This window comes from Brachyistius frenatus, unplaced genomic scaffold (assembly GCF_029030835.1).
Source record: "Brachyistius frenatus isolate BFR_SWC_R1_liver_20210118 unplaced genomic scaffold, ASM2903083v1 Contig_6, whole genome shotgun sequence".
Classification (NCBI taxonomy): Eukaryota; Metazoa; Chordata; class Actinopteri; family Embiotocidae; genus Brachyistius; species Brachyistius frenatus.
The window spans coordinates 6,516,482-6,528,780 of record NW_027210605.1 but is presented as its reverse complement, the minus strand read 5'-3'; the positions used below and the strand labels follow the sequence as shown (position 1 = coordinate 6,528,780).

Genomic DNA, 12,299 nt, shown 5'->3' with positions numbered 1-12,299 from the left:
AGAGAGAGAGAGAGAGGCGTTGGGAATGTAGTACTGTAGCTCTGGCTGGGAAGAGCGAAGGTTGTCCGGCCAGGATCGCAGTTTCTCCCCGCTTCCCAAAACCCTGTCCAGGCGGACAGATCCGCTTCTGAAGCGTGTCGCGGCGGCTGCGTGAAGACAGAGGACAAGGCTAAACTAGAGTCCCACTGCAGTGTTACTCTTACTCCTATTGGATATCCAATGGTAAGTACACTGGCTCTGAGGAGCTTTGGCGCGGCTGTGTTGGGTAACTGCTCTGCAAAACCATAATTTGTTGCAGGTCGCCTAAATTGAAAAAGGCTGTCATAGTCGGAAAAAAAATGCCCAACAGCTGACTTGTAGTACATTGTTGTGCTGTGATGATTGCGGCGGTGTTGAGCTGCCTGAACTGTCCTGCAGGACTGTACAAACATTGGTCCTTATGCAGGCGATTCATGTGCACTTTGCTTAGCGCGAAGCCACGGTCAATCAGCTGTGTGACAGACCTACAGCGACTCTCCGCGTTCACTGTGACCTGTCTGGTGTCCAAACATAATGACGGTCATGTTGCGTTGGACAGGCCCAGTAGTGGACCCCCTTTATCAGTAGTCCTGTGAGCTGGACTGCACATCCCTGCCATGTTGGGGGGGGTCTACAGTCAGCAATGAAGTTACCCGACGGAATATTTGACTCCTGATAAGTTGGTAAAAGGCGGTGATGTGTGTGTCGAGCTGCACTTTCTTCTGCAGTCCACAGACCGAGTCCAGGCTATCCCGCTCCTACACCGTGTCCATGTGAATTGTGGTCGTTCAAAAGAGGCTTCATTTGAACACGGAGAGCTGTCGACTTCCCCTGTAGGCTACTCTGAGCGTCTTGTTATGTAATGCGCTTCGGCAGACTGCCCGCAACCAGACAGCCAGGGCCTACACGCGTAATTGCGAAACATGATTTTTAATATCAGAGGTTCGTGTTAGCAGTGATGACAGCAGGACTGCAGCCTGGTCAGAGTAATGCGTGGGAAAAAAAGAAGAAGAATTATAAAGTGAAAGCATCACCCTCTTAATTTCTATGCAGGATGGCTGACTTTGATCAGCCCGTGTGTGGTACAGATTCAATTTATGATGTATGGCAGATGCATGCTTGTGTTGCATAAGAGCCTGACCTGTTATCCATGCCGGAAGAAGAAGGTGAACTGGCCACTTGCATTATGCCAGAGAAAGTCATGTGCCAAACTGATGCACTTAATATGAAACAACATGCTGATTATTGTACTAGTTTGTAATTATTGTGTTTAGATTATTAAGAGAGAGTTTATTGTATTATAGCTTTTGAAGAAGTTTTTTTTTTTTTATGACGTATGTATTTGAAAGACAATCTTTGAACCCTGATGTGTATTTGAAGCTACTGCTTCCATTAGATTGTTTTGTGTGGCGGTTGAGCAACTCATATTACAAACTGCTGTTGATGATAAACATGTCCATGTGTGCAGTTCATGTGGGCTCTTCCCACCATTAGTCTCAGCTCAGTCAGCCTAGCAGAGATTTGCTTATTAAGTTTAGAGGTTAGCAGTGTCCTTGACATGTGCTGCCAGAAGCCAGCCATAGTGAGTCATCAAAGCTAATGGGGGAAGCATGGACAATTTAATCTGGACTGGAGAGCTCTTGATCTCTGATGGTGCCCACTCAGTAGGCCTTTGTTGTCAAATAGAGCACACCCATCCCTGCCTATTCAAGAAGTCAGGGGCAGATTGCAGTGATAGAGCGCAGCAGAGTGCTATCCACCAACAAGAGTTGTCCAAAAGCCCCTCAATGGTAATTATTCAAAAACCCAAAAGTCAGTAGAGAGTTTGTTGAATTGGGACTGAATTTATCGTTATGGTTTGATGACAAAATTCACCAATGGTACCTGCTGCATGGGGCAATAACTGAAGTGGATTACGCCATTACAATCAAGTGTTTTGCAAACAAAACAGAAAATAATTTCCACAGAAATGCTGTCCCAGGCCTGCAGGGGCAGATGATGATGAGGGAGAGAGGGAGGGACAAGCCATTTACTAGACATATTATCTTGTTTCAGCTGAGGATTGTCAAACTTTCTGCCATGGAATCATATATAAAGACATGAACGCGACAACAAAGAACCTCAATAGCAGAAGTAATACAACAAATACAGGTTATCTCTGATGTTTACATATCCATAATGATCCTGACCCCCAGGTGATATTTCCTAAGGTGATTTATCGTTTGTATTTTTTTTTTTTATCAACAACACGTTTTTTTTGTGTGTGCTTCTTTTCTCAGGACAACAGGTGGTGTGAAGGGGCACTTGGTGGTGTATAGGTTTGACACTGACTGTTACTACAAAAGAAGGACGGCTCAAACAGACACACCTCTGATGCCTCTGGCCAGTCCGAGCTCATGGTGTGTGCCCGCTGGGATAAACTAGTGGCCTGGCTGAAGAGCGCAGAGTTGCTACACAGAATAAAGCCCACACAGGTAAGAGGATCATTCACTTTCTACATCTCTCCATCTGTCATTTTGCATCCAGAATGCTCAGATTAAAATGTTCATCATTATTTTATGTGGAGCATTTCCATTCATACGTTCTGTTTACATCCCTACACTTTGGCTAGGATGTCGTGGGCCAGAGGCCTCTTCGTAGGCAGAGTGGACGAACGAAAGACAGCGTGGGGAGAGCGCAATGGCAAAAAGAGGAAGGACAGCTCGTCACTATGCAACCCACGTTACATGAGCTGCCTCAGGGACCCGGAGGACTTAGAGACCCCTAATGCGGCCTCTCAGCATTACCACTGCGGAGCAGGTACTAGTGGGGGCAGCTTTGGCCTGCGTTGCGGCTGGCAAGAGGACCACTATGGGAAAAGGATGGTTGGTGGTGGGGATCTGGGTCTAAAGGCTGTGGACCTGGGCTTTGAAGACGGTGAGCTGAAGGGCAGAAAAGGGGAAGACTTTGGGGATTTAGCAGAGAGCAGCTGCAAGACGATGACGGCTGCAGACTGCTGGATGCGGGTTGCGTGGGTTTTCCAATCTAAGAAGTTTCAGTCCAACAAGCTGGAGCGTCTGTACCAGCGCTACTTCTTCAGACTCAACCAGAGCTCTCTGACCATGCTCATGGGAGTGCTGGTGGTGGTGTGTGGGGTCATGCTTGCCTTCCACTGCATCCACACATCCGTCAATGTGGCCTACATCTCGGTACTCTCTGTGGCCATGGCTCTCTTCCTGGCAATGATGGTGGTGTGCAATCGCAATGGCTTCCACCAAGATTACATGTGGATTGTGAGTTACCTGGTGATCGTGGTGCTGATTGTAGTGCAAGTTTTTGGGGTACTGAGGGTGTACCCGCGCAGTGCTTCAGAGGGCATCTGGTGGACGGTCTTCTTCATCTACATTATCTACACCCTGCTGCCCGTCAGGATGAGAGCTGCTGTGCTCAGTGGAGCTGTGCTGTCCACCATACACATAGTCACTGCCTGGCTGCTCAACCAAGAGGACAAGTTCATTTCCAAACAGGTACGTGACAGCCGGAAGAATAGAGAACAAGAAATCAGTTCTGCAAATGGAGACACATTACATTTGTTAGTTTGTATTGAGTGGGCCATATAGATATTCCCCTATCACAAAATATTTGATTTTGTATTTTGATTTAAAAATTCATGGAGACTATAGGTAAAAAAAAAAAAAAAATCATTTGACAAAAAAGTAATCAACTCCTATTTTCTTTAGTGATTACAAATTTGAGTCACTTTTTAAACAAACATTTGCAGGTATGAGCTTCAACTATATTTCTTTTTTCATATAATTGCAAAACTGAATCGCTTGACTGTTCATTGAACAAAACAAATCTGAGTGTGTCACCTTTAGCTCAAAGAAATGTTGATGGATACTGAGATAGTGAAAATAGTGTGTTTGCAGGTAACATATGAAGATAAAATAAAACATGAAGATTAATGTTTTTGTCCATTAGATAACTAACAAATTGAAGTACTCTATTGTATTTATGCAGAAAAGTTCAATATTGCCATGAAGCATTAGGTTACCTCAGTATAAATGGTTGGCAACATTTCTGAGATTAGGCAAATAATGGAGCTGAAAGCCCCTTTTACTAATACTTTAAGCACTTTACTCTTCACATTTTTAAGTCCATCTTAGTACACTACTCGCATACCCATATGTGCAGCAAAAGTAGCTGTAAATGTTCTGCCTGCCTATACTGGTCGCTTCTTAAAGTCTTGTGATGGTAAACAAAATCTACAGTTTTACTGTACAAGAAAAAAATCCTCCTAAAGTTTAGGCATCCAAACCCGAGGTTAACGAATCAAGTGGGTATCTTCCAGTGTTATGGCCTTTGTAGTTCCACAATTCACCCTAAAATGACGGTAACTTTAGAAGAAGCCACTTCATTGTGAGAGTCTGTGCTGAAGCCTCATATCAGTTGTCTTCACAATGCATAATTGAACAAAATTACAACTGTGGATTTGGTTCTCCATCTCAATGAAGTCATGTTAGGAAAGGATCTCTTCACAGCCAGCAGAAACAGGAGTAACCCTGACCAGTAACTTTGGTACTGTGCATATGGGCATGTCAGTGTTACTTTTTTGTAGCGACAGTCATATTCATATTTAAAAACCAAAACCCTGAAAATATAAAATGTTTTACATTTTTTTCCTGATATTCATTTTGAGTTTCTCATTTGGTGGTAAATATTCAACCATCTGTGAAAGTTTAAGGGAACATTTATGAGTAAACAAGGCAAAATATGTCAGACTCGTGCTAGTCGAGGCCCACTATTATCTCCATACAATTGAGTACAATGTTGTTACTGTATTCACCAGTGGAAACGCCCTACTTTCTCTTCCCATCAATATAGGACAAACATTGTACATACTCCTCAACCACTTTTCCATGTCAAAGGTGCTGTACTAAAAGTAGATGGTGCTGTAGATCTCCGCAGCTTTTCAAATGAGATTTTTAATGAGCCTATGTTTTGTGCTGCAGGGCAACTATTGGCAACTCTTTTGGGGTTTGTAGAAGGTCATCAGGGTTGAATGAGCCCATTTAGCAGCATTGTGGAGGAATATCATGATAATGTAGCATGGTGCCAGTCAGGCCGCAATTCCCTTAAAACAAGGAGGCTATTGTAGTAAAATGAATTGGGGTGGAGGGGGATCCTTGGATTGTGCAATGAGTTTTATGGAAAACAAGATGATTACTTCTTCATATTGGGAAGAAGAGAGCAGAATTTGACATTTATAATGCGTCAGCTTCCAGCACAGTGGAAATATTTCTTCATTACGTTTGTGTGTTTATTCTTTTTGCACGTGCTACCAGTCATTCATTGATTTTCTCATAATGTACAGTGTTTTTGTAGTAATTAGATGTACACTGAAGCAGACCGTATTCCTAAATCGTACTTAAGGTTTCAAAATCCAAATATAAACCGCCAAAACAGAAGCAATGAATTTCCTTGATAGGTCTACGACTAACAATTATTTACTATCAACAATTAAACTGTCAAGCTTCTTTATGATTAATTGATTGTGATAAGTGTATGTCAAAAATAGTACAAAATGCAGATCATAACTGTTTTTTTTGTCCAAAAAAACAGTCCAAAACAGCAATCTGTTGAATTTTCCATGATATGGAAGAAAAAGAAAAATTTTGAAACTGAAACAAGCAAATTTATTTTGTTAAATTTACTTTTGAAATTTTTGTTGTTGATCTATTATTAGATTATAGACAATAGTTCATCACCAAACCTTTAAATTGTAGTTTTCTAACTGATGGTACTAAAATTGTTTATACTAGCGTATTTTACGCTGAATTGGATCAAAGCCTTTGGTAGTCAGACAACTCATGTTTGAAATGTTTATTTCAACAGCAGAACATAGTTTGAGTTTGCCGTCTAGGCTCCGGATTCATCACTCCCCGTCGATGGCATTACACAGATATATTTGGGGAGTGATGAGCAAATATCTTAACCCCACCGTAGCCTGCAGGTGGATGCTGGGGTGGTGGTGGGGCTGAGCAAACAGCCAGCAGAACTGATGCAGGCAGCAGTGTTGTTGACCGCCAAATTTGGAGGGCGTACATGTCAGATGATTATTGGGTATGTGGCATGTCAGGTGGTGTAGAGCGTAGCAGTTCGAGTTGACTGCCTGAACTAGCTCGCAAGCGTCGCTCCATTAGTAGTAATGCCTTCACTTTTCCAACTCTGAAAACTAAATTTGACATTCAGCTTATTGGGTCTATTGTATGTGCGTACCCCCACAATTCTCCTGCCGTTTAATTAGTGCAATAGCTTACCCTGACATTAAGAGCAGTGCAGAGAAATAATAATAATAATAATTAAAAAAAAAATGTAATTTGTACATGTGTCAGAGGGGATTTTAATGTCTGCATGATGGCCTACTGGCTGTTATTAGTTAATAAAGGCAACAAATACTTGAACGAGATAACTCTGAAAACACATGAGGACTGAACCCTCTGATATGTTATTGGTTTTCTCAACCAGCCCTTGCTGTTAGGCAACCAGATGAATGTGGTGCCACTAGGAATAAGGCAATATTGACATAACTCTACTGGTCCAGTGAGCTTGTGTATTAAATGCCCCAGACTAGACAACGTGACTACAGTCACAGTCTGGAAAAAGCACTATGTGCTCTGGCCTTGGCTGGTTGCATTGGTCTTCTGATGATGGACTACTGCCCTGCCTGAGGGCTTGGACCCTCAACACAGTATGTTCCAGTGGTCTGAACAATCAATGATGGGACGTGGACATCACACTGTTCTGCTTGAGCGTGACTCTCTCGCGCTCTTTGGGGCTCACAGACTTTTAGTCGAGATTGAGGAAATGACATCGGGTTGGCTTAGGGTTGTTTAAGACTTTTGTTGTAATGAACCATATCCCGCTCATCAGTACGTAAATCTTTTCAAATTAAGATGAATTTCAGGATGATTTCTTTGTTTTTAGCCTAAAAAAAAGAAGAACACAATGCATGGTTTAGTCACCTCTCAGCCTCAACAGGTGCCTCTCAGTGCGGTTTCAAGCAACTCAGTTGTATGAATACTGAGGCTGTCACACTGTCTGTATCGGACATGTAAGCCTGCACAAACTCCATGACTCCTGGCGTCGCTCTTCTTCTGGGACCTCATCATCCTTCAGCCCTCTGTGTGTCCCGGCCTTTTCCCTTATTCGTATTTTCCCTGCGGAGATATTCATGCAAGATCAGAGCTGAGAAGATGTGAAACTGATGACAGCAAGGACAAAAGCGCTCTTTGTGAGGGACCTCCACGATGAAGCAGGGGAGGTGGGGGTCTGTCGAGGTTACAGTGGTGACAAGGGGACAACCACGGACGGAGAGCATGAAATAATGCGAGGCTGACTCACTCAGCTGTAAAAGAGCTGCCAGTCTCCTCTATCTTTTTTTTTTCTCCCTCCACTCTTTTTCTCTGAGTCATAATTCCATTCTCACCAAATCCCTCTCAGATGGAGTGGCTTTATTTCACAACCGGCTGAGATTGAGTTCACCCTATTCATGGGGATAGCTTCCATAGATCTCCATGCTTCACCGCTCTGCGCTGCTCTGAAGGGCCTTCTCAGACTAATACAGAGATGAAGGTGTAACTGCACTCAGGAAGAAGCAAGTTACACTGCCCCTGTTCACTTTAAGTGCGTCCACTATCCCACATGTGCAGGGTTCATAGGGGACTCAATCATTCTTACAGGTGGTGCCTGCAGTCAAGATTTTAAGGGAAAAATTTGTTGCAGCAATGTATTGACTTTGTAGTTTATGGTTTGTGGTGGCTCAAAAGGCACGGGCTGGGGCTTCATCAGTTCAGGGTTTATCATCATTCACTGGCTTGTCGTTGTTATTTTTCTCCCAGTTTTTAAACCAGAAAAAACAAGCCTTCTCTCCTCAAAACATCCAATTTGTTCTCCGTTATCCTCCTAAAATTAGTTTAAGTCACAATTGTGGTGTCAATTAATATTAAAACTCTCAGCTGAACTTGCAGTCGACACTGTATATGTACAGTAATAATGTTCGTCCTGAGTGATGAGAATGTTCTCATCCTAATACAGCTTGTTTCACCACTTTGAAACAGTTCACACAACTTCATTAGTCTTCACTTTTACTGTTTCTAACCATTTGTTTTTTTCCCTTTCACTTACTGTAAACCAGATGGCACATCCTGATGGCAAACTGAGTTCAACCTAAGTTGCTGGAAACTCTATGGATACTTGATTGGCTGAAAGCCCTCCAGTGTGCTAACTTGGCCACAGAAAGGACAATTTAATATTTCCTTTTCCTAAGATTTTGCATGCTTCATCCCAATAATTGCGTTTGGTATGAAAAGGCGGCTGTGACAGATGACCTTGTTGTGAAAGCTTTTTTATTCCCAAATCTTGACAGCTGGCTCATGACCAGCGGTCTTTAGATTAGAAGAAGCCATCCAATTCCAATTATAATTTTCAAGATGTCAGTATTTGTTGTCATGTTTGGTTTTCTGACATCTCTGCTCGTCTACTGAACCCTGAACATCCTGCTGTCAGATCTGCACTTGAGCACATGAACACAACAAACAGAGCCAGAGGCACTGAGCATCTTACATTCCAGGAGCTTCATTGTTTTCTTGTGTGTAGGTTTTGGTGCATGCATGCAATAATTGACTGTATCTGACTTCCATCGCCTCTTCTCGTCATTATGCTGGCATAGAAGTGTGATTTTAAAGTTTTTACAAAATAATTTAACTGCATCATAAGTTGATAACACCCTCTCTCACTGGTCTGCTGTTTTCCAGTCACCTGAGTTATGATTTTAGCTCATGGCACCAAGCACTTGGATTGCTGCTGGAAGTCAGGCAGTTACAATCACACACACACACACATCACAGACCACCTGTCCCAAGTGTTTTTGTAATGTCACCCTCTCTTGTGGGTAGATAAAGCAACAGATAACATTCACGATTGGCATCTGGAGCCGTGCAGAGAATCTTTGCTTTGGTACATGTATTTCCATACATTAAGCATGACCAGCTGTGCATCCATATACCTTTATGTCTTAAGTGGGATTATGTGACTTACCACACCATTGTTTGGTTCTAAGAATTTATAACCACCCAGTGTATATCATGATGTCATACATGGATTAACAAGGAACTATAGAGGTTCTACTTTTGCGTGCAGTAGGATAAATTTGGGTAACCAAATACTGCTCCAAAGAGGTGGAATTGACAGGCTCAATAAAAACAGAGAAAAGTCTCAATGGCACATGTAGTCCGTGCTTTGGTTATTGTGATGCGGCATTAGAGGAAAAACCTGTTCCTTTGGCAGATTGTTATGGGGTCAACGAATGTGGGACTAGTGGAAACATACTGATCCCTCAGCTTAACACTGGTGAAAAAGATGCCAATCAATGAAATGTCACAAGCATGACTGAGGCATGCGAGATGCATTTTGGCCAGAACATTGGTGTTATGTAGGAAAAACCTGAAAGCAGATACACAAGCTACCTTAACCTTTATGCAGTGATTTATGATGCTTGCCTGGAAAGTTTGACAAGAGCTGTGTCTGACACTCACATGAGCTGTAAGGAAATACCCCATGCTCTCTTGCTCTAAGTGATACTAAAACTGAATCAAGACATTAATTGTATATTCTCTGTCTCATCACAAACAATGTACAAGATATATCTTAATATTCTTTGAACTGTGTCAGAGGTCACAGCAGCCTGGCTCCGCCCGCCTGCTGCTCACAACCTCAGCAGCTGTGATTATAGTCTGGAAACTCTGTTTGCATATTCGTTCAGCCAATCTGAAGGGCGGACCAGTCGACAACCAGTGAGGGTGGCTAAGTGTGATGATGGTGAAGTCCAGCGTTTGTTTCAAGTTGAAGTTGAAACCATGACGGTAGTGGTAGCACCTGAACCAATACAAACTGTTGTAGCAATGCAAGCAAATGTTAAGGAGTTGAAGCCGAAGCAAGAACAACGCCTAAAACTATTCACTGTTCACAGCTTGGTGAGTTTCGGCGCACACTATATGTGATATGGTGGTCAATGGCAATCGGTTAAAGGCTGCTCCATTAATATCAAAATGAACCTGAGGCCTATTTCCATCAGGATGCAACTGGAAACAATCTCCAGTAGAGCCCAGTCAGACCAATATAGTTACAGTGAAGTTTGCTCTGGTAATACCAATCTATGGTCACAGGGACTTGCTGTTTGGATTTATTTCAGATGGGAGAGCCAATTAGAGCCTGAATTTTAGTTCTGAAACCAAAATTATACTTTTTAATATCATTATTTTAGGACCAACAACAAAACAGACTGTTTGATCTCTTAAAGTGTCAGCAGTAATACTTAAATCAAATAGAGCAAAGAGTGAATCAAATCAATTAACATAAGATTCAAAACGATAAATCAAGAAATTTGTGATCAAAGAACAAGTAAACAAGATCTAAGAATCTGCTCATGCATTTTAAGCCAACATGTAGTACATGTCATGACATATTTTGGTCAGCACTCTTAAGTATTGAAGCTTGATAGCCAGCCCTGCTTATATTGTACTTGTATACACATGTTATGTATAGTCAAATGCATGCAGAAGTGGAATGCGCGATCTGTGTCTGTCTGCATGGATCGGAGCAGCTCACTTGGCTGCTATCAGATGGTGAGAACACACCGTCAGGTACTTTGGGTCCCAAACAACGCAGTGGCTAAAATAATAGCTCCCCCCTGTACTCCCAACCCCACCTCTTCGCTGAGAGGGAGCGAGCTTGTGACTCATCCACTTATTGTATTACAACCACAGGCAATGATATAAACCCGGATAGCTTCCATCAACACAGGTGGGAGAAATTAGGATTAGCGATAGGCGAAACATTGCTCTTTAAATACAGCCAATGATAAGGGAAATAATAGCCAGGCTAATAATAGCTGAGTGACTCAGGGATGAGGAAGTGCAGGCTTCTAAAAACAGTTCATGGTTTACTAACAACTCAGCTCTCTGAAAAAGTAGATACAGGGATTTAAGTATGAACTGCCATGGCAGACAGCCAAGAGATATATATTAGAAATCCATTAGAGGTGTTAAATCTTGATCTGTGTGGCATGCATGCCCCAGGGCTCTGAAGGGCATTTTTACTGTGGATCCCGTTGAGTGTAGTGCCTGTCCTAGTGCTGGTAAAGGGAAGGTGAAGGGCTCTCTGTCAAAGGTCAACGTCGCACCAGCCAACTGTCTTGTTATCCCACACTATCCCAGTTACAATTACACTGTTAAAACCGTGACAACATATGTCAGGCCAGCAGGAGAACGCGCTACTGGAGTGAAGCTGTAATAACAAGTTTACTATCAGCGTACAAATAGGCAACACCTTCCCCTCTCTGAAATCCACACCATTCTTCACAATCCATGCCTTTATAGTTAAAGACATTATAGAGCCTTTAAAACCTGCACAGCCTCTTTGACTTTTCCCCAAAAAGCTTATTAAATGGACAGAGCAGATCATTCTAATGATGTTGTCTATCTCGTGTAGATTTTCTTTTTGTTAGCTGCTACTTTCCATCTGCTGAGACTTGGTGTCTCCGAGTATGCCTTTTTAACATTTTTAGTCAATGATGTCATACAATAACAAGACCCTGGTCCCATGATTATAATTTCACACACTCGGGGTTAAACCAATAATGTGCTTTTACAGGAACCTCCCACTAAAATGCTCAAAAAGTGTATTGTTTTGTCTTAATTGTATTATTTTTATGCTGCTTCCTCCTCAGACATACAAAATTAATTCCTTGTCATTTAAATTGCAGGAAAAACAGCTTTTACTGGAAAGTCAGAGCTCCTTTAAAAAAAAAAAAAATTAACATTCAATATGTCTGAATCACATTCCCAGGAGTCTTTGTTTTGGTATGTACAGCCTTTATGGGCTGTGCAAAGATGATCAGGATAAAATGTAAAAGGCCAGAAAACAGAGACATATACAGAAGCAGTTCATGTTGTTGTTTTCTAAGAATTTGTTGAAACTCAACACCTGTCCTTTTATGCTTGTGAAACACTGCTTATGCATTAGCCCTCATAAAAATGTCACGTGATGTTTCCTGAAGTTGGCCCTGGAGGCGAGTGTGTAATATGCACAAGTTCAGTAATCAGCTCATTCTTGACTGAGCAAATCATGGAAGACAGGTCTTTTCTGCTGCTTAAACGATAACCTGTTTTTGTCCCAGTATTGATCTGTGTGCTTTGTAGTAAAAGCCAATATTGTGTATGGCTGAGGAGACAGAACAGAGA

At 42.1% G+C, this 12,299-nt stretch overlaps 1 protein-coding gene across 1 annotated transcript in view; it reads left to right on the top strand.

Annotated features, from left to right (window-relative positions):
• LOC138615328 (adenylate cyclase type 6-like) overlaps positions 1–12,299 on the top strand; it is a 34,564-nt gene continuing 22,265 nt past the window's right edge. The window contains exons 1-3 of the mRNA XM_069688865.1: positions 1–222; positions 2,298–2,492; positions 2,630–3,524. Of these exons, the coding sequence (XP_069544966.1) occupies positions 2,631–3,524 (894 nt within the window). The 5' untranslated portion in view covers positions 1–222; positions 2,298–2,492; position 2,630. The remainder of the gene's footprint in view (positions 223–2,297; positions 2,493–2,629; positions 3,525–12,299) is intronic.